At 38.6% G+C, this 23744-nt stretch overlaps 1 protein-coding gene across 1 annotated transcript in view; it reads left to right on the forward strand.

Moving 5' to 3' along the window:
* Positions 1 to 23744, forward strand: part of LOC130929535 (collagen alpha-1(XI) chain-like) — a 540279-nt gene that overhangs the window by 452285 nt on the left and 64250 nt on the right. The window contains exons 11-18 of the mRNA XM_057856736.1: positions 5917 to 6006; positions 8356 to 8439; positions 12704 to 13000; positions 16064 to 16129; positions 20119 to 20160; positions 20417 to 20479; positions 22158 to 22232; positions 22350 to 22433. Of these exons, the coding sequence (XP_057712719.1) occupies positions 5917 to 6006; positions 8356 to 8439; positions 12704 to 13000; positions 16064 to 16129; positions 20119 to 20160; positions 20417 to 20479; positions 22158 to 22232; positions 22350 to 22433 (801 nt within the window). The remainder of the gene's footprint in view (positions 1 to 5916; positions 6007 to 8355; positions 8440 to 12703; positions 13001 to 16063; positions 16130 to 20118; positions 20161 to 20416; positions 20480 to 22157; positions 22233 to 22349; positions 22434 to 23744) is intronic.

Here is a 23744-nt window from a genome sequence, read left to right on the forward strand (position 1 = left end):
GAGACGACTTTCGGCGCGCAGGAGTGACGTTACTCGTTAAGAACACGTCACGCAAATAAACGAATCTGATTGGACGGTTGATTTTGTACCTTGCTCGAGAGGCCGTTAATGGGCTGGGTCCCAGACTATTTCTCACAGGGAGAATAGTCGGGCCAACAAATTGGCTGTCTCGCTTCTGTGGGACTGCTCCAGACCAGGTGTGGCTACAATAGTAGCTTACCACCCTCGAGTGTGGAGTGAAAAAAATAATGTAATTAAACTGTCTTAGGCTAGGTTAAGACTGCAGGTCTGCATGCACAATTCCGATTTTTCGTCATGGCGTGCCTGTTCAGATTGCCTTTTTCCATTGAGCCCGTTCATGTATTACGCATGCGCCCTATCGCAGTCCGACACATGTTGAGCAAACTGACCTATATGTGCAGAAGCATCAAAACAAATGAGCACACATTCTGGCTCTTGTTATTCTAGGGCGGGGGCGGGGCTCTTTAGCACTGCCTTAGTGGCTCCCTGGAGCTTTTTCAAAAATGTTTGAAAATGGAAAAAGATGAGAAATACATTTTTTTTTTTGTTTCAATATGATTTCTGTAGGAGGACAAACATGACACAAACATTCTGTTAATTCATTAATATTGTAATGAAGTCAAACCTGAGGCGGCATCGTACAACAGAGTAGTCACCTGGTGCGTCATTCTCTATCGGACGCACTGCAGGGAAAATAAACATTATGAAGGCTCATTATGTATTTGTAGCCAACTTAGTCATTTTGATAGTAGGCCAACATGGCTAATATAGATATATACATTTAGATACATAGATATACAGTATATGTATAGCCTTCTTTATACGAAATATATAAGGTTTTTCATTTTTTTGCAACCCCAGACTTTTGTTTTTTTGTTCCAATATGGCTTTTTCAACATTTTGGGTTGTCGACCCCTGTTCTAGGGTGACCATATTTTTATTTCCAAAAAGAGGACACAATAACAGACAAAAGTAATCCCCGTTTGCTCTTATATTCAAAGTTTATATATATTGATAGAACGCATGCCGGTGCAGTGCGTGCATGGCGCACACACTTACGGTCAGTATGCCCCGACTCTCGGCCATTTAAGCAATACTGAAATATTGCTAATTTGGTGCACAGAAAGAAACTTGAGCATTCTCAGGTTTATCCTTTTTTTTTTTTTTTTTTTTTTTATGACTGTAGTCAAGCCCGCCGCATGCTTAAAAGCCTAATTCAAGCTAGGTGCTAACGGTAATGCACAGCTCCATCACTGCCGTCCCCCCTGCCTCTTTCACTCTTTTCTGGCGTAACTGCTGCATGAGATCCGATTTGGGAGACATGAGAGTTCGGACCGCCGCCACATTTTGAAAAATGCGGCCCCAATGGGAATCAAAACCCCATACAAATGTGTCCTAGATTGGATTTGAAATTGTCCACTTCTATCCAACTTGTACTGTTCAGACCGTTAATGCCTCATTCCTAATTAGTTGGAAAAAAAATGGGGAAAAAATCAGATTTGTGCATTAAGACCTGTGGTATGAACCATTATTATTATAACAACATTTTATTAGGCAAGTCTTTCATTTTCTTTACAGGAAAATGCAACATCAATGGTTTGTCTTTTTAAGATATCATACATACTATTCTTTATAATAAATGTCAAAGATACATTTTTCTCTTTCTAGTTAGGTATATCAAGTATTGGTTTTCTTTTTATGAAAATGCAATATCAATCATTTGCTATTCACTGTTGACATTATAGCAAGAATTTTCTACGCATTCCACATTGTTATAGATTTTTAGATTTACTCCATATGGACATAAGTATGGAGACATCCGCCGGGGAGCAACTGCCTTGACCCTGCCGCCGCTCTGCAGTTGTCAGCCACATGTGGGCTTCCTAGGATAAAAGAAAAGAGGAAGCAAGAGTGATACGGGATTCTGTGTCCATATGTGTGCACAAGTGCGCATCCAATTCCAATTTCATCCGAACCTTGTGGTGAAGTTCCCAGCCAAGCACTTTAATAGTGTAAATCGCCGCCCCCACAGCCCCCAGACCCTGCTGGTCTCCGTTCTTGTCAGACTGTCTCGCCTGTCTGGCCGGGTGTCCGCTCCAAGCGTAACTTCTGGACGGATGTTTAGCCAACACTGAGGATTTTATCACTTTTTCACAATGTCAACAGTTATCCCCTGGACTAATATTAATCGCTGTAAAGCATATCAGGAATTGGGGATTAATGGACGTCCTCACTGTTGTGAAACTGTCAATAAAGGTATGCTAGGATGAAACAGTGTCACTATTGTAAATGGTACTAAATTAAGATTCTCAAGTAAACACAAAAACATATATAAATTTAAACTTTTTCTTTTTTTAAACGAATAGTACATCAATAGGTTTTTCTAAGTAAAAAAATCCTAAAATCTTCAGGAAGGCTAATTAGGAGGGTGTAACAGCTGTAATTTCTTTTTAGTAGGACTAGAGTTTTTAAAATGTATTTTTTTTTTTTTTATTTTGTTTTTATGCTAGACGCAACAAAATGATCCAGCATTACAAAAACAACAATTATTTAACAGTACGTTTTATACTTTATATATTCTGTTTTTAAACTACTGAAAAAGAATATTGCAATACATTTAAGAGGTATTTGATCAGGACTTAGAATCAGCTGATGCTCAAAATCAGGGGACTCAGGGCCGTTTACATGGTGACGCTCCAAAAATACAACAAATCTCACGTTTGCATTTACATGGTTCCGTCTCCATTCTAAAGTCGCAATTCCACGTGAAAACGATGTAGTATTCATGCCAGGCCCCAGGGGGCAGTGCAGTTTTACAAGGCGACAGCCAATGATGCACTTTCTTGACAACAACTTCCTCAGCTCGGAAGACAACATACCCGCTAACTCGAAGCAATGGCATCCACACGTTTTTTTCTTTTGCTTCAAAAGGTACAAAATCATAACATAGATTTGAATTTAAAAAATTTTATTAAAAAAAGTCAATTAAAGCCGATGTTCCGCCATGTTTGCTGTTTTGAATGTTTACTAGGTGTCACTGTTTACTGCGACTGCGCATGCCCAAAGACGCGAGTGCTGACGTCATCGGAGCGAGAGCGTTCCATTCGTATGGTTGCGGAGCAGTCCCCACAATTGAATCGTTCCACTTTGGAGGCCTGAATAAAAAATGTGCGTCTTAGCTTTCCGTTTTGGCTGTCATAATGTAAAGGTGAGGCCATTCCGCAACACAATCGTTGCATCTTGGTGTCGCAGCGTCACCATGTAAACGGCCCATCAGTTTCAGACTCGCGTGCAAAAATTTGTAATTGGAACATTCTCACCAGTGGCGGAGCTTTGTGGGGTGCTGACGGTGCAGCCACACCCGACCTGAGTCTTCGAGTGTGCCCGATTTGCAGGCGTAAATGTGGCCCTGGAAGGCGAGGGGAGGGGCTAAATACAGTAAATGATGATACGCGGAGCTATAATATTGTGTTAAAGTGAGCGTACATATCACGCTTGACATCAAACTCCCCATGACCCTTGTCAGGACAAGCGGTATATAGTAGAATAAATGATTTTACAGCTGAAGTTTGACTAGGTGTTTATTAAATTTCAAGTAATTTGGTTTTCAATTCACTTCAATTTTATTTGTATAGCCCTAAATCACAACAAGGTTGTCTCAAAGGGCTTTGCTGAGGCAATATGATACACAATCAGAAACAGCAAATGAAGCAACAAAGATGAATAAATGAAGTTCAAGTCCTGGGCATCCCCCATCCTTAGACCCTCCATTTCGGCAAGGAAAAACTCCAAAAACTCCAGAGTCTTTGGGATAAAATGAGAAACATTGGGGAGTACCACAGTAAGGAGAGAGCCACTCCCAGGACGGATAGACAGGAAGCACCAGGACTGCTAATAGGAATTAGCAGGCAAAGTTACAGTCCGTAAAGATGCAGTGGAGTAAAGGAACAAGAAGAGGTCCATCTAGCCAGATGAGACGGGCGTAGCAATCAGGACGTCCATCCAGCCAGGGGTCCGGACAGTCAGGAGGCTGTAGCTGAAAAATAGCCCCTCCCCAGAGGGGAGGGGGCAAAGGGGACACACCGGGTGACTAGTGATGAAGAGACTAGACAACTAGATATTAACATTGGAAAATAGAAATAAGGTAAGACAAGTGGTAGGTAGAGTGAGATAAAGGAGATAGAACTCTGCACTTCCCCCAGCATTATAGCTTCTAGTGCAGCTTATACTAAACTGTGAGTCTACTCCGACTTCAGCTAGCCTGACCATAAGCTTTGTCGAATAGGAACGTTTTTAATCTAATCTTAAATGTGCAGACTGTCTCGGCTTCTTTAATATTAGCTGGAAGCTGATTCCATAAAACGGCCTTGGTGGCTAAAGGCTCTAGCTCTGACAGTACTTTTAGAAACCCTGGGAACTACCAGTAGACCTGCATTCTGAGAGCGGAGTGTTCTGTTGGGGCGGTATGTAACCAGAGCATCGGTGAGCTAAGATGGCCCCAACCCATTAATGGTCTTAAATGTAAGAAGGAGGATTTTAAATTTAATTCTAAACTTGACTGGAAGCCAGTGAAGGGCCTGGAGCACAGGGGTGATGTGCTCTCTTCTATTGGTTCCTGTTTAAAGTCTTGCTGCTGCGTTTTGGACTAGCTGAAGACCTTTTAGAGAACTTTTAGGACAAGCTGCAAGTAGGGAGTTACAGTAATCCAATCTCGATGTAACGAACGCGTGAATTAATTTTTCTGCATCGTTTTTAGATAAAATATTTCTAATTTTGGCTATGTTGCGCAGGTGAAAGAAGGCCGTTCTGCAGGTTTGTTTAATGTGAGCTTTAAACGATAAGTCAGGGTCGAATAGAACTCCTAGGTTTTTAACTGTGGTGCTGGAGGCTACACTTACATTATCTAGAGTGACTTTCTGGGCAGCTAAAGAGTCTCTCACACTTTTCGAGCCTATTATAAGGACTTCTGTCTTTTCAGGGTTAAGTAGAAGATAGTTAGTGCTCATCCAGGTATTTATATCTCGAACTCAGGTGCTTAGTTTGTCCACTTGCCTGATCTTAATGTTTAAATGGTTTAAAACCATTATTGCTATACTAAAAAAATGTCAGGCGGTATAGGACGACAATGCCTAACTTGTTTCAGTTTAAATCCCAAAAAAGGAAGAAAAATGAAGGAAACATGACGAACAGAAGTTGTGGGACAGCAACGCCTAGCTTTATTTTCTTAAGGACTTTTGAGTCTGCTTTGAAATTTGTGTAAACGTTTGTTGAATTAGTGCTTAGGCTAGCACCACTTCCCACTTTTTATGCTAATCAGAGAAAGTTGTAGTCATTTCCTGTGCGGTTTGTCCTGAGTGGCTCGACTTTTCAGCTGTAAATAAACAGCAACATTATAACCCTGAGGCTGATTATTTTTGCACTGCATTCATGTGGGTTATTTCAGAGCACAGGCCACATGTTTATTTAGCACTATAAGTCTTTTAATGACTGCTATTTGCTCCTGTAATTTTGCCTTTTCCCACCATGATGGATGGAGTCAGGACTGCACACTCATTTTAGTGGAAACCTATTCATGAATGTAAGGTGCAATCTTTGACAATGAGACATATGCATCACGGGAAGGCAAGGCATCACTATAGATCACATTATAACTTGTTTGGAGCCAAACAAGATTCATTGTTTTCTTCATCTATAAATGAAATGTTTTTATATCCTTATGCATGTTATTGATTTGATCATGTTATTTTTAAAATAGCATGGTGATAATAACTGAAATATGTTCTCTTTTCCCATGTAAATACTGTACAATATTACATTGTGCTGGCATATTTACATGATGGCACTGATGGGTTGATTGCACTCCCTTTCCGTCTATTTCTTCTTTCCATTTTACAGTACACTAACTATGATTATGGTGAGCTATATGACTACAGCGAAGGAGCACTTACCACTGAACCTGCCCCAACTGAAGGAGCCAAGACTGAGGTACCGCCGCTACTAATAAATGTTTTCATGGCCAATACTGTCATGAATAACAAGCACATTGTTTTTCTCCAGCTTTTTTCTGTCTCTGCTTTCATCTATGATTTTATGTCAGTTTGAAATCTTTTACCTTTTATTTGAGTGTGTATAAGACTAAAGCTTTAACGTATTATTGTGTTAAAGGTTTTTTATTGGCAGTCAAAGATCAAGAACACCTTTTTAGCCAAGTTGTTTGGCCAGAAATCCTGGTTTTATGTTTACTTTGCATTACAGAGATGGTGAGGTTCATTGACGGTACAATAAGGGAACAAAATGCTTGTCTTTGTTGTTAACGTGGGCGGATTTTTTATTTTTAAAATCCATCAAACTAATTCTGAGCAGTAAATTTTCTTATAAATGAATGATTCCTAAAGTTACGCAATACTGGAAAAAATAAACAGGGAAAAAAACAACAACAATTTAAATATGTTCTACCCGGAAATTGCAAAGTTGTCTTCTATTTAGAAAACTCCAAGATTGGAAGTGCAACAGTAACAGTGTGAGGCCGTTTTGACAGATTGAACAAGGGTGACGGTTAGCCAAATCATTTTGTTAGCCATGATGTCTGCTCTTTAGGAACTAGGATGTACTGTAAAACTGTATGGATTGGTTGTCATGTGGCTCAAAGCAATTACATTTCCTGCTTCTTACCCAATTTATTTGTAAGTTATGTGTACCAATGCACCTTTACACTGCTACTCTTTCATAGTGATATACCTAATTTAAAAAAAAAAAAATTCAAACGTAATTTTCGGACTATAAACCGCTACTTTTTTCCCTTCATTTTCAATCCTGCGGCTTATAGTTGGGTGCGGCATCTTTGTTGATTTATTTGACAGTGTCATGTCATCATTATGATTGTCTAATGACAGTCTTATGGCGCCACTGTCAAATAAACTGTTACTAAACACCATAACTGGCAATTAATAAAAAAACTGGAACAGTAGCTGAAGAAATAATCAGCACAGAACATGAATTTTGATTGTTATTTACATCTGTAGCGTTGCAATGTATGCTTGGAGACATGTTGGACAACAACAGTGTTGACAGCAGATGGCAGCAGAGGTTGACTGTCTCCCCCAATGAAGCTTCTTGAAGCAATGAATCATGGTGGTTCATTTGGTCTTATGACAGTCATATGATGTCGCTGTCAAATAAAGTGTTACTGGTTAATATCTTTTGGAGTACCGCATTGGCCCGAATATAAGACAGTGTTTTTTGCATTGAAATAAGACTGAAAAAGTGAGTGTCATCTTATATTCGCGGTCTAGACGTTATAGCCATTCAGGACGCTAGATGGTGCCAGATATCATTGAAGCGATGTTCTGTCATGTCAGATCTCAGCTACTCTCAAGTTTAACCAGTTTGCATTATTTTATTGCAATGTTTTTCCTTATTCAGATTTGTTTGAAGACTACAGTTACAGTTAGACTTCACTTTGATGGTTAATGCAATGTTATTGCAATTTTGTTGTTTTATCACAACAGATTGGTTTATTTACATTTCAAAAACCAGAAGCCATTCATTTACGAATGTGATTGCACTTTAGTGTACATATTTAAATGTTCAGATATTAAGATTGGAATGAGGCAAAATAACATGCTTTTTCTCTCAAATATATTGTTATAATCATGTTTCAGATGTAATGTAATTATTTTCTGTATAAAAATTAATTTGGTGTTCAAAACGCCTTTTTTCAAACTTGAGTCTTGAAAAAGAGGCGGTCGTCTTATAATCAGGGCTGTCTTATATTCGGGCCAATACGGTAAATATCCCATAAAACAGTGAGGAAAGCTGCGGCTTATAGTCCAGTGTGGCTTATCTGTGAACAAATGCCATTTTCGTGTCAAATTTGGTTGGTGGCATCTTATAGTCAGATGTGCCTTATAGTCAGAAAATTACGATATCCATAATAATTTGTTAAATAGCTTGTGGATTGAGTCCTATTAGAGCAATTGAGCCAAAATGGAGTTCCCAACTTCTAAGAACAATACTCCAGCTCTTGAAAGTTTTGCAACACTCATATGATAATTCTTTAAAACACAAAGTTCAAAGCAAATAAGAGTTCAGAATATTAATCCATTTAAAAAGTACAATTGGACGATTAATTGTACTGTTCATTTGTGGCAGAAAAATAATATAAAATGAAGGGCTTTAATCTTCAACCTCCCAATTAAGTCTTAAAACCTGGGCAGACATAACAAGCATATGCTATATTTTTTGCTCTATTTTCTATTTGTTATTAGTGTCTATTTAGTTCACCATTAAAAAATATTTCATTTGTAAAACTTCAGTCTTCTACTCTGATTTCAGACCGTCGTAGACGGTGACTATTTCACTGATTATGACTACACCATTGTGGACGGAAGTCAACCTGAAACTCCTACAGCAGGCCAGGTAAGTTTTTATCTTTTTTAATTCTCTTAACTTTATCTTACAGTCAAGAGTTGTCGATGTGTGATGTGTGAGAATGAGTCTAATCCTTCAGATGAGCAACTCAAATATTTTGTGTGTAGTGTCAGTACAGCATTAGATTGTAAACCTTATTTAAAGCCTAATTTTTTTATTCCGCATTCATCAGCTGTCTCGATGTAGCTTCCACTTTCCATAACGTTTTAGAAATTTTTATGATCATTGTTGGTGGTCGAAACCCTTATTTGGTCAAAACCATCAAGCTGCATATGCTACTGTTTTTCCTTACGAGAAACAATGTCGTAAAAATAGCAGCAGCAGGAAAACGTCATTCGGCGAAGTGTAACCAATGGAAAACTGGTTGACTGACAAAACCCTTCCTCTTTCATGCCTTTCATATCCAGAATTTGGCAGCGTTAACTTGCCTTTTAATCGTGACAAACATAAACAGCAAAGTAATAAGGACCATTCGGGGGTTAAATGGGAACAATGTGGCCATTTGCTTTTCGTGTGCCACGTTGTTTGCTTGGCGCATGGTCATGCAGACTCGCTATAATTCAATTTGTTAATATCACTTTAACGAAACTTCCACAAAAACAAAGAAAAAGCCCATAAAATGTCTGTATTGGTCCAGAACAAGCTAATAGTCGTTTTTTTTTTTTTTTTTTAACACTAAGAGGAAAGATCCCCCCCCCCCCCCCCCCCACCAGTTAATAATTTCTCAGTAAGTAATTAAATAATTGGATGACAATGTGCACACTGGGATACACTGATGTCGATGGTATTGTTTGTGTTGCTTATGGAATGGAAAATATATTTCAAAATAATCTTGTTAGGCTGGACCTTTAAAACTATCAATGGCTGTCCATAGACTTCATAATATATTGACGAGACAAGGGCCGTGGAGCCGATTAATAGGGGGCCTATCTCCGTCAAAGCTGACTGAGTGGAAACACAAAGAGCTTTTTACGTTGAAAATTCTTGTGAATAAATGCTGAAATCCCTGAATTCTTTATAGATATGGACGTAAAACAGTCTCGATTCTTGGTTAAAAGAAAAAAGAAAAAAAAAAAAAAAACGACAGTTAGCATTTATTTTACGTCAATACATAGAATGTGCTACTCGTCTTTAAGCCTCTGTGACGGCGCCATATCACCGTAAAGAGCTTTTTACGTTGAAAATTCTTGTGAATGAATGCGTAAATGCCTAAACTCTTTATAGATATGGACGTAAAACAATCTCGATTATTTGTTAATAGACAGTTAGGATTTATTTTACGTAAATATGTCTAATGTGCTGGTAGCCTTTAAGCCTCTGTGGCGCCGCCTTATCACCACAAAGAGCTTTTCACATTGAAAATTCTTGTCAATAAATGCATTAATCTTCTTCATATTCTTCATAGATATGAACGTAAAAGAGTCTTGATTCTTGGTTAAAAGCAAAAATACAGGCAGTTAGCATTTATTTTACGAATAACAATATTATGAATTATGACACCAATGCCGTTGCAGTTAATTTCTCCCATTGATATTGTTCACAATGTTTTAAAATGCATGCATGGTACGAAAAATATATACAATAATATATATCCTCGAACAAATCGCTCCTGAGACAATCCTTCCTGTTTGTATGCGGTACAGCTTTCGTACTTTTCCAACCTAAATCCGGCATTGGATTGCTGCATGTGTTTGAGAATAACTGCGACTGACTTCGACCGACTGATGCGGAGGTTGGGACGGCCCCCTACTTAAAGGCTTGGGGCAGTGTCTGAGGATTGTGTCCCGTCAACAGTGTTGTCACGGATTACTTTAAAAAGTAATTTAATTACTGATTACTGATTACACCTAAAAAAGTAATCTAGTTACTTTACTGATTACTTTATTATAACTTATCAGTTACTTTTTACAATTTTTTTTTCCTTTTGCTGCCTCAACATAAAAATAACAGAAAAATGTCATCACGTGTAATTGAGTTTTTCACATAAGGCTTAATCTTTGAGTTAGCGGGGGTTTAATTAGTCGACCAGCCATTGACTCGCCCTAGCTTACTTAGCCATTCCGGAGCACTAAAACTAACAAATAACTGACAAATTGCACAAAATTTGTTTAAATCAACTCCAACGACTAATCAAACCCCTGCTAACGCCAAGATTAAGCCTAATGTAAAAAATTCTGAACTTCCCCTTTGAAATAAAGACCTAGCCGTTAAAATGTTGTCTCCAAAAGTTGTAAAGCAATAAAACAAACAATCAAAATTAATGATATGAACAAAAATCCTACAACGTAAAGTTTTCATAATGGGTCAAAATCATTTTTCGAACAGATCATGAGACTAGCACCTCGGAGACTATCCTTTGCTTTGCTAAGCCAAAACTACACCAGAGGAGGCAAGATGGATATTTAGAATTTCTTTAAACCTAAGCTTTCAAACGCTGCCAACAACAATTTGAACAGTTGATTGAACTCGAACAGTGTCAAGATGTGTATATACATATATATACAGTATTGGCCAAAAGTTTGGAGACACCTCAAAGGTGGAAACTTTGAAGAAGAAGAAGAAGATACTTTCAGTTATTTCACCTTTTTTTGCCATTCCACATGTTCGTTCATAGTTTTGATGTCTTCAGTGAGAATATACAATAGTAGTGAAAATATATAAAACGCAAAAATCATGAAGTGTGTCCAAACTTTTGACTTTTATTTCAGTCTTCAACATGCTTTTCCCCCAGTTTCACAAATGTAAAACTTCGCCTATGATTACAAACTCTAAGTATAGAATGTACATATTTACACATATTATAAAGGCTGGTTACAAACTGTAGAAGTGCTGGCTGTCTCGTTACCTGTTGGCTTTGATTCGAGTTTTTTAGCGTTGTGCTGTAATTCCAAGTGCTTCCTTGTTGAATTGGATGTCGAGTTTTTAGTGGTCGACTGTCTTTCTGAGTTTGCAACGCACAGAGATATTTTTGTCATATTTACTGGAGGGATATGTGAAGTAATGGCTGTATCTCCAGTGACCAAATGCAGCCGTTTGTTGTGTCTCTCCGGTGTAGGTGCACTATCCTATTCCCCTCACTATCCACTCGCGGGGGCCTGCGCTTGTCAGTGACGTTCCTTATTCTCTTTATATGATTATACAACTATAACATTTGTTAATAATGCGCTCTGCGTGGAGTATCATTCATCGCTTTTCCTTTTTAAATGGGCACTTTTAAGCGAAAGCAAGAAGTAACAACGGGAACATTTTTAAACAGGCATTTCACGGGACAGCATTTCGACTCTTCGGCTAATCATATAGCGAGAGCGAGTGGATAGTGAGGGGAAGAGGATAGTGAACCTACAGTGGCTCATTTACTGTTAGCATCCTGATAGGTAGCCACTAGCCAGGCTATGTTGTTGACCGCCGTGGCAGACGGCGCACGCACAGGCAGGATGGTAATACACGTGACCCGTTTTTTTCCCCCCGATGAGAAAACGTTAGATGTGATGTCACTCCCAAACTCAAGCACAGTATTTTCTTTTCAAATGCTCTTCTTACATGACTACAATATTCTTCATTCTACATACAGTATGAGGCAACAACAAAATAGTAACGCACAGGCACCGAGGAAACAAACTTTAATCAGATTACTGGCTTGGAAAAATGAACGCGTTAGATTGCTCGTTACTGAAAGAAAGTAATCAGATTACAGTAATCTGACAACACTGCCCGTCAATATCATTATGAAGTCTATGGGCTGCCTCAAGGGCAGGTATTCATATACCCACAGGGGATACCTGGTTAAGAAAAAGACAATAACAGTTAAAGTTCATGCTTTGCTATTACACTCAAATTTGGTAGCAGTGAGGCAAATGTTTAGGAGCAGTATGTTTTTGATTGACCCCTGACCATAAAGTGTTTTTGACCATACTGTAATTTCTCGAGACATTTGTCTGTCTACTAATAATCGACATTGCTATTCAATTTGCTATTGCAAAGTGAAATTTTCTTTTTAAGTGTTTTATGATAGGTCATCACTGTTTACCACCATGCTTGAAATTTAGCTTATTAGATTCCTTTTAAATTACCAAGTAGACAATATCTCAAGGTTAAATTCGCTTTTGAAGGAATACCTAGAAAGGGTCTACATTATCTTAAAATGACCTCCTAAAAACAACAGGTATGGTGGCTTAGGTCTCCTCATGGCCTACATGCATACTAAATGTCCATGTCTTCTTACTCCTAATTTCACCTCATGGATATCTTCCAGACATACGAAGAGGGAAATGTCGACGATTACGTCACTGGTGTGGAACAGGTCGGGGCAGACCCCACTCCAGCTGTGGAAACTGTCGCCCCAGTAAACCCCAATGAGAATGTGAAGGGTAGCACCGACACTTACGAATTCAGGGAATACGACCTCAATGAAGGGGAGGAGACTCATGAGACACCCATTGAGTATGGCGACTATGGTGACTACGGCACAACAACTGACACCAAGGTCTCCACGGGTGAGGAAGAGTTCGGCCCTGGTGTTCCTGCTGAAACCGACTACAGGGAGAGTGGCGTAAGTGATGATATTGGAGGGGATCAATAAGAGGGTTGTGGCGATCAGGAATATGTGTTGGGAATGCTTATGTGTTTTGTTGTTTCGGGATGAAGCTTGAAGCTTAGATACACACCTTCGAGCATCAGGCAGATGGCAACCTCTCTGTGACTGCTGACATTTTCTGTAGCCTTGTGACCTGTCCTGTTTAAATAACACTCCTTTCAGGTGTCCCCAGTCACCCATATCCAAGTACTGTGTCTTGTCCATAGACATCAGGCTCTTTCTAAATAAACCTTATCCATAACCCTTGTTTGAAACCCCAAATTAAACCCTCCCCATGGATCAAAAACCCATACAAAATATTGACAAAAGTATTTGCTGATCTGCCCTCACTTGACGAAGAATTCATTTAAAAACCCTTTTGATATTCGCCTGCCTTGAAACACAAACCTAGAAATAAAACTTAAAATGATTCGGAGTGTCCCTTTCTTGCATCTTATCAAATGAACTGCATGTATATATGACTATGTTCTTGTGTGTGCAATGTTCCGATCAGTGTTGGGAATAACGCCGTTATAAATAACTCCGTTACATAACGGCATTATTTTTTTTCAGTAACGGGGTAATCTGACTAATTATTTTTTACGCCGTTGCAACGCTGTTACCGTTACTGACGGTCAAAAGCGGTGCGTTACTTACTTTGAATATATTGAAGAAACTACCAGCCGTACCGAGTCTACTCTGGTCTGTTTATTTGTTATTCAAGACTTGGGGTGCGTTCAGGTTCATGGCAATGAAAATAGTAAACACACATAGTCTACCTTTGCAAGAACGATGGAGTTGCCATTTGATACGGTGCACCCATCCGCAGCAAAACTGTTCGTAGCTTTGTAGTAGGGCTGCAGCTATCGATTAATTTAGTAGTCGATTAATCGATGAACTAGTTAGTTCGAATAATCGAGTAATCGGATAACGAACATGTAAAATAAATAAGGATCTATGTACAACAAAAGAAAAACTGGCTAACTTACATAGCAAAATTTCGCTAGCTTAAATGCTATAAAATGCTAACTTTTTTTTTTTTACAATGCTCCTAACAAATGGTTCAGACGCATGTTCCCACAAAAAAAACGGCTAAATATACCTATAAACTAAATTACAAATGCATTAAAAAACAAGAGCTCAAACAAAAACTTAACTTACGTTTGTCTGAACAGGGAGCAGTTGGATTGAGCCATGTGAAATGAGGCAGACCAGAGTGTAGTGTATCCACCCTAATCAATAAAATGAAGTGCAAACACTTTCAAAATAAACCATTACAATGCCACTTTAATTAAAACGAATACTCGAAGCAACAAAATTTAATTAGAATATTTTTTTCTCATCGAATACTCGAGTTAATCGATTAATTGTTGCAGCACGACTTTGTAGCGATTTGTAATTTCAGAATCGCCGATGAGTTTAGTAACATACACCAAACGATAAATACAGCAGAATGTCCATTTCACGTAATTGTGGAAGCCCGCCGACATCTTTACTCCATTTGTCTTCGGCTTGCTCGTAAGGGTCAACATTGTTCACATCCTAAGTTTGATCACATACCTGTTCTTCGCCTTAGAAACGAGTTTGTCTCTTTATCGAACTGGCACGTTAAAGTTTAATGTCCCGCGATCCAGACCTGCTTCCAATATGGCTGTGTCGTTGTCAAATCTCACGTGATCCCCCATTCTGTGACGTAAACGCTCGAGCCTAATAGCGCACGTACTCCAGAGCCGGTGTTTTCACACACAAACTGGAACAGGACGTGCGGCAAACAAACACAAGCAAAACAGATGCAGAGGGATATGATGGCAAAGCATTCAGAGGAAAAATTGTCCTTTACGAGGTGGAGATATAAACACTATTTCAAGTTGGTCGAAATTAAAGGAAAAACGTGCATGTAAAGTGTACTTTATGTCCCGGGGCAAAGCTTTTGTCGACATCTGTGGTAAGCAATTCAAATCTGTTTAATTTTGTTGCACTTCAAGTGTAGGATGAATCTGTTGCTGGTGAGGTGCAATAAATATTGCAAGGTTCTATAACACAACTACCTGTCTGTTCTTCTCCATTCAACTGACTCGAATACTGCTCAGAAAATTTCTAATTCTTTGAAATACAACAACTTCTTTTTTAACTAACAGAAATAGTTGCTTTCCCTGGTAACTAGTTAATTTTACTATAGAGTAATTCAGTTACTAACTCAGTTACTTTTTGGAAGAACTAGTGAGTAACTATAGCTAATTACTGTTTTAAAGTAACGTGCCCAACACTGGTTACGATGTGTGAATAAACTGAAACTTAAACCCTTAAATTTTGAAACTTCCACTGTTCCTCAAACTTTCCTTATTAAAGCGTAACCCCACTGTTCGTAACCGAAAATTGAAACTTTAACCCTAACCCTTGTTTGAAACCCTAAACCTATCTTGACACCCTATGCGTATAACACATGCAAAAAATGCATGGGTATTAATCCAACAAAAAATATTGTACATCCCTACAGTTGCCAATAAAATGAAATTGAATTTAAGGTTGTCTTTTTATACCATGGACATCTTGCACTCATGAAGATTCCCTGAGGCAGGAAATGATAAACCTTGGAGGTTAATCGCCAACGTGCCATTAGCGCTATCTGGGCTACAATCCCAGTATACCGCAAAAGTCCTCAATGACTTTTTCAAACTGCTGGACACAGTCCTTCTTTTGGGGCTTTGGGAATGCCTCTCATGTGAAGTCATTGTATGGATAGTGTCAGGTAACCACCCCTTTAGTCGGGGCCGTTATTTTTTTTTTATGTCTCGTGAGCAAGCTTGCTAAAAAGAAGTTGAAATTATAGCCTCTGTCTGAATTATTCCAGAGGTTTATTTTTCCAAGCAGTAGCAAAGAGCTACCTTAATCCTTATGAACAGTAGTCAGCAGTCTACAGAGCTTTTCGTAGCACTTTTATCGCTGTCTCCTGCTGCTCGTCAGTGTCGCCTTTTCTTATTGTGGGGGGTTTAAACTATATTATCATGCTTGAGAAATGCTTCACTCTTGTGTCCACAGGTGGGAGGAAGCCAAAGTTACCTGGGAGAGAAAGGAGAGAAGGGAGAACCCGCCGTCATTGAGCCAGTAAGCAATATTTGAATATAAAAAATCAGTAGACTATTCATCCCCCTTGTCTAAATCCAAACACGTGCCTGTCTCATAATGAACAATAAATGTGACTTTGTAGCTACTTTGCAGAGCAGCCATTCTGTTGGTAGCTAAAATACACTCTTATAGAAGAAACATGTTCAATATACTGTACATATTTTATGTACCATTGGTACTTTAGCTAAAGCTACAACAGACCCGTCACTATAAGGGCACCATAGGGGGCCGTGCCGGCTCCGCAGAAGGCTTCGGTCTACCCACTCAAAGTGCTATTAAACAAGCATGTTATTGAGGGAGTGGGCGTCATCAACCCCCAAACGCAATTATGATTTAGTACACATTCACCCAGACCTATCTTATAATAAACTTTGACGATACCTTTGTTCAAAGTACCTCGGAGCTTATCCACAGGATAAGCATTTGCAAGCAATTCCATTCTGGTATTTTTTTTGCTTTCTATTTTATTTTATTTTATTTTTTAAATATGTTTACATTTCGGATGTAGCAAGCCTGCCTTAAATGTGATGATGACGAAGTTTTTCAGCGCTTTTTTTGTATCATATTATTAAAAATTATTCATCATCGTATGAAAGGTAATATGTATTTTAATAGATAATTCCCGCTTTAAATGTAAACAAATACCACTCCGAAACGAATGAATTTAGAATCTTTAAGTACCACTGTAATAGGCTAATAATTATTCTCTCCCCCCCCCCCCCCCCCCTGCATTTCATATGCCTCCCTTAAGACTAACATCTGGTGACGGGTTATCACAATAAAAAAATATTTGATCAAACATGGCTGAAGGATTGAACGAGCCATCCACTTTTTTCAACTTTCAGTTAACGATTAACGATAACGATCTTACTTGAAATCCCCCTTGCACAATTAAAATAAGTGCAATTGATATAAAGTGCCTTTGACAGGATAAAAAAAGTCTTAAATGGCATTAATATGCAAATTAAAATCATATTTTGAGACGATTTGACAATATACAACATTTTAGCAAAGCGCAGATGACGAGAAATTAGTCTTTTAATCTGCCGTTTAGCCCCGCCTGTCATTTTGGTGCTCTAGCGTCCCCAGCTGGATGATGACGTAGGCAGGGTCGCGATTTCAGCTGATTTAGAATTCAGCCATTGAGGGGGGGGGAGATTCAGAACGAGGAAAATTGCGACCGAGAGCAGCAAAATGTCATTGTTTCAATCGTTCTACTCCAGTACATTTTCAGGATATTCTTTTGATCTAAGCATTTTACCCCAATTGCTAAATAATTTTATGGCCATGACAAATAACAGTCTTGTACTAAACGGAATATGAAATATTAAAATTGCATTTATTCAGTAAGACAGTGCAAAACTGTCGACTTGCTGAGCCTCCCATCCCACCGGAGTTAGTCGGGCTTCGGAGAACAAAACATGAGGTGTGACACCTAGCCGACATGCTAACCCGCACTGAGCGGCGTTTCCAAGGGTTGATTGTCTTCACCGATCAGCCAGCCCACGGCGGCGAGCAAGTTACTGCGCCCCGGCGGACAGGCAGTGCTCGTCGCCAGGGAAAGATAGGGGAAACACCAAAAACAAAAAAATCACACAAACCTACCCCAACTCATGTCACACACGCCGGCGGGGTTGATTCTCTACACCGATCGGCCAGCCCACGGCGGCAAGCAAGTTACGACTCATCGTTCTGCCTCCCCGGCGGGCAAGCAGTGCTCGTCACCGAGGAGTTAAGGGGAAACGCCAAAACTGTCAACAAAACAGGAGTAGTATTTATCACCCACAAAATGCAAGCCACTCCCTCATTAAAATGTTTGCCATGATCCCAGTATTTGATATAATATAAAACACGAATGTTACTCATTTCCTTGTCCGTCCAATGGTTCCTCTGTTGTCGAACTTCTTTTGTTTTGTTGTTTTGGCCATCATGGTGAACAAGGATCTTTTGGAAATCAAAAAAGCCTCAATCACTTTCCCTGGTGTAGCAACAAAAGCCTGCAGCACATTTGGCTGGCGTGACGCACAAAATAAACAAATTAATCCCCCAAATCAGATGAATCCGCAGTCCATATGCATGCTATATGGTAATGGCTGTCTTGTGAAGATAATCTCTACCACTGACGTCACATTCGCCTTGTTCCTCAACCCGTGACTGGAGCTGGAATTCACTTATTTTCATTGCGCGGGATTCAAAAAATTGAAGAAATATATCGATCACTTCCACACACATCCAAGCGGTCCATTTCATTCAGTAGCATAATGTACCGCGTTTAATATGAAATCAACATGCTTCTTTGTGTCACAGGCACTTTAAGGAGTTGATAATGAGCTACAGCCGACATCTGATGCGTGCTTTATAAATTGTTATGAACATAAAAATACTGTGGCCTTGTTTAAAACAACATCTTTGGTTTCGTTCTGAAAATGAATCTCTGTGAGCGTGAGTGTTCTGAGAGGCAGAACATTCAGCTTTTGGTTTTTGTTTTTCTGTGTATGTTTTTTCTCCCAACCATTATTTTTGGATGCCGTTGTTGACAATGCTGACAGTTGTCTGACATTTGTGGCACCTGTGTTGTTGTGACAAGCAAGACTAGTAGCACAAACAGACAACCAATGTCAGTGTTAGCTAGCCCAAAACCTAGCTCCGCTACACAGTTAACCACAACTTCAGAATTTTTTCCCCCGCTAATTTACCAACTTGTGGGAGTGTAGTGATTGAGAATTGGTCAAACCCCCTGCAACTTGTTTGAAAAGCATGCTTTTTGCTGTTCTGCCTCTCACGTCAGATTGGCCAGAGTACAATTTGCCACTCGCATTGCTCTGGTTAACCGCAAAGCACATTCCAAGAACGCTGCAGAATTTTCTAACGGTCCAAAAAGTGCACTCAGGGTCCGAGTGAATGTCGTTCGACATGGATAAATTGGTGTTGGTAAGACTTCAACTAGAAAGTTACCACTAATTTCTCTTGTACAATTAGCATTACTGAAAATAAAAGTAACAATAGATGTATGAGTTAATTTACTCCAAGTGCACCCCTTTACTCTCCGACCATTCATAAACACATTGGATCTGAATGTAGGCCACACTCTGGATCTGCTGAGTGTGCACACTAGACCTCTCGAAACACTGGCACTTTCAGACTAGTTTTAGGGTGTCAAATTGAATTTCGGTATGCAACCGATGTCCGTCAGATATTTTTAGCATGTTGCTAAGTAGCTTGCTACAGCTACAGACTTAAAAATGAAAGCTAATGATGAATTTCATAGGAATTAACACTGAACAATCACTCACAAAGCAGATATGGTTTTTAAACAATTAGCAAGTCACATCATCCGCAGCTAACAACTGGCCAAATAGCTACAGCTAACAACAACAACAACACCACCATTTGCACTCTTAAAAATATCTTAAGAGGCCGATTAACAGTTTTTAATCATACATAAATGACATATGTATTAAAAAATACCAGTTATCACCCCCTAAAAAACTCTAGGTCCCTTTTAAAATGACCAATAACATCTACTAGCCATTTGTTGTTAGCCAGATGCTAACTAGCCACCTACTGCTAACAATTGATTCATTTAAAGTTGAATAATGTGTTTGTTTGCCAAATAGTTAACTGCTATAGTGCACCATATTTGGCTTTCAATTTCATTTACTTAGGCAGGAGGTTGGCTGATTGTTTTTGCTTGTTCCAGATATTATGATTTATTTTTCAGCAAATATTTGACATATGCGACTCTTTCCAAACAGTCTGAGCTATGCAACCTCAATATTTAGTGAAATAGTAGCTCCTCCCGTACCATCTGCATTGAATCCGATCCAAACGTTTGACCACACAGGCATAATAGAACCATCGATGAAATACTGTGTGTAGCAATACATAAACTCCTCGACCTCAAACCCACAGCAGACGTCTGTTATTTGTAACGCTACTGTATTATCTACTCTTTTGCTTTTTTTCAGGGGATGCTTATAGAAGGACCCCCAGGATCCCCCGGCCAAGCAGTGAGTATCACGTTCTCTCCTGTCTGCCTTGCACACATGGAGAACAGCTAAAAAGGGGGATAAAGGAGGGGTGCCTTTATGGAAAGAGCATCAGTGGTTGAGTGTGATGAGGGTTGGGGGGTGTTGTATTTTGAGGTCTTTTTGAAGCCATCTTTGCTTCTGTCTTTGTTGGCCGACACCGTTAGCGCTGGATGGATGGCTTGTGGTGTGCTTTGGGATATAATGTACTCAAAGTATGCTTGTCTGTTCTTTTCAGGGTGTCCCTGGTACCCCAGGACTGCCGGGTCCCCCAGGGCCCCATGGAGATATTGGCCCGAGGGTGAGTGAAGGCCCCACATCATGTTCAACTCACATTTTTTTTAATCATATTGACTCTAGTTTTATCATGTGAATAATTTACGCATCAGCCATGCAAACCAGAATAAAACAAGATAGAGATTGTTATAAGAATTAGGTCAAAATATAACTAAAAGTTGTATTTCTTTGTACCTGAGAGAATTTAAAACATGCCTTAATTAATGCCAGAAAATGTACTTTTTTTTCAACTCATAAGTTAAATAAGTCATATAATTATTTTTTTCCCTCGTGAGGATAAGCGGTATAGAAGATTAATCAATGGAAAAAGTCGTATTGAAAAAAGGTTGTATTTCAAGAAAATGACAAAAGCAGTACTTTTTGAGAATTGTTGCATTTTCTTTTTAAAAATTCACAATTTTTAGGAAAAAATGGTATTCTTTTTATTATAAAATGTATATATTTATACATATACATATTTACACAGGAAACTTTTTCTAAGAATGAAGCTATATTTAGCATAGTGAAAGATTCTTAAAATAGTCGTTTTAGATGCATGTTAATATACTCATTCATCCATAATATTTCAAGAAACAACAATATTTTTTGTTGTTGAACAAAAAAAGTAGTATTTTTAAAGGCAAAAAGTAGGGTTTTGTTCAGAAATTTAAAAAAAGAAATACCAACATAAAACTAGTTTTTAAACAATTTTATAAAAGAAAAAGAAAAACTAAATGAATCATATTAAAAGAATGGAGGAAATGTGCTCTCTGTTAAAGAAAAACTAAATAAATCATATTTAAAAGAATGGGGGAAATGTGACTTTTGTTTATTCCTTCGTTTTTTAAAAGCAATAAGTTGGTCTTCCCTCCCCTTCCCTCACTTCCTCCCGTGGGAAAACTGTCTTGCCCAGGAGGATTAGAAGTGACTCCTTCCTGTAGACCTGTGGTTTTCCGTGGTGTTCTGCTCAGTCTAGATGCATCATCATCGACATCGCTATAAAACCCCATTTAACGTCAATTTCCAAGCCTTTGGACTGCCTAGCGTATCTGGTTTCTCTTTCTAAGATCAACAGTTGCCCTTCCTCTATTGAATCGGCATCCAGTACTGCATATCGAGACTAGCGTCTCCTTCCCTTAAGAAACATGCAACAATGGCAATTCTAACGTGAAGCATGATGCTTTATTGGCTAGACTTTTTTTTTGTACTACTTACTTTGAGTGTCTGAACAGGGAGAGAGGGCGGGTACAGAAAGTGTCAATTTGATGTGGCGTATACTGGGAAAAGCTGCTTAATCCACAAGCATCATGTTATTTCTTAAAAGTAGCAATATTGTCCAATTGACCCCATTGGAAAACTATTTCATTTTGACTGTCACCCTTTGGGAGGCTCCTGACATGCCCAAAAATCTCCCCAATATTGCGCATGCACAAAAAATATGCCTGAAAATTTTGGCAGAACATTTCAACATAATTTGATAATTTGGCTTAATCGTCATGGTCCATCAAACTCTAAGGGACCCCCACCCCCACCCCCCCACCCCCAACACACACACTAATTTCACTGATTAACAAATGCCTGATTTTCCCCATAAAATTCCTTGGTGAACTTCTGCTTGGAACTTTCTAAATTTAACTCCAGTCAGAATCAGCAGCAGCCGGGCAACTCAAATTTGAAGATTATCTCTCATTTCTATTCCACAGGGTCCTCCAGGACGACCTGGAATTCCAGGTTCTGACGGTGTCCCTGGGCCTGCAGGTACCATTCTGATGCTTCCAGTAAGTTTCCCTACTTTACACACCAGCACAGCAGGATTGCCACCCCATTTGCATGGCATACATTTCTAGTTTTTCTGATGCAAAACCTGTGTCATCATTTTTTATTTGGATTGACAGTTCCGAGGAGGCGGTGAGGCACACAAAGGACCTGTGGTGACTGCACAACAGGCTCAAGCGCAGGCCATCCTTTCCCAGGCTAGGGTGAGTCATCAGTGATATCAGTGTGCGTATGTGTATGTAATTTTTTAAAAGGTAACTGTTAAGATGTTTAAAACTAACAACCCTTTGCACTTTCCCTTTGCACAATAGCATAACCACCAGATTTACCAATGTCTGCTGTATAGCTAGCATTTTTTTTAATTATTCCTTTTTTTTTTTTTTTTTAAGTAAGACACTTTAAATCCAATCTATGAATCCTTTGGGGAAGCAGTTTTAAAATGTTTAGGCTTTTTTTGCAGCAGAGTATTGTAGCATTTATCTCTTTAACACCACAGCTGATGTGAACTTGACAGATGCAGCATCTTCTGCTCATGAGTCTTGTTTTGTCGAATTTTTACATTGTTAACTGTCATTGTGTAACGTGATTAGTGTTAAATAGTAAGGTTTAAAAATATTTAAAAACACCATAGTAAAACTTTAGTTATGAAGTGAAAGTAACCAGTAAAATGTTAAGTATACTTAAAATAAAAATGAATAAAAATGAAGGTTTTGTGCCTTTTAAAAAAATTTTTTTTAATCGAATTAAAGTTGAATAAATGCAGACTTTTTTTAATACTATCAATTTAATGAAAAAGAAATTCAATTTAGAAAATGGAAAATAAATTTTCAAGTAATATTAGAAAAAAAAAAATAATACAGATTTAACCCCTTCAGACCTGAGCATGTTGTTGAAGGACATGGCGCGTTCATGTCTCTAAACCAATAAATACACTGAATTTAGTTGCTATTGCCACTTCTGGGAGATGATTGGACAAAACTTTACCCATCCAAATCAAACCATAAAGTTTAGCATGTCCTCTTTGCTATTTTTGGCTATTTGAAAATGGCTGCGACGAAACGCAACTTCAAAAAGGCAAACGTAAGTGCTCATTTCTTATCAAAAACACATTAACATTAAAAATAACCAATGAAAGCATGAAATATCCCTGACCAAAAAAATTCTCTTTGTTCTGGTGTTTGAGTACAGTAAAAATTAGCAAAGATATTTTTCTGTTTGAAAGGGTTAAATATCAGTAGATGTGAAGGAATAAATAAAATACAAGTTACACTGCAATTTAATTTAATTACAACTCAAGAATTTAAAACAAATCCAAAAGTGAATGCAATGAGCATTTGACTTCTTGACTTGAGCCAGTTTTTATACTACGTCACAGACTATAACCCTGAATGGTTGGACATTACTGTTCAACACTACCTTAATATCTCCGTCAAACTGATTTATTAGAGCAAAGCTAGTTAGTTCTACATATATAGTCTTTTGCAATGTCTAGACAACCATAACAAACAGGCATA

The sequence above is a fragment of the Corythoichthys intestinalis genome, chromosome 14, assembly GCF_030265065.1.
Source record: "Corythoichthys intestinalis isolate RoL2023-P3 chromosome 14, ASM3026506v1, whole genome shotgun sequence".
Taxonomy (NCBI): domain Eukaryota; kingdom Metazoa; phylum Chordata; class Actinopteri; order Syngnathiformes; family Syngnathidae; genus Corythoichthys; species Corythoichthys intestinalis.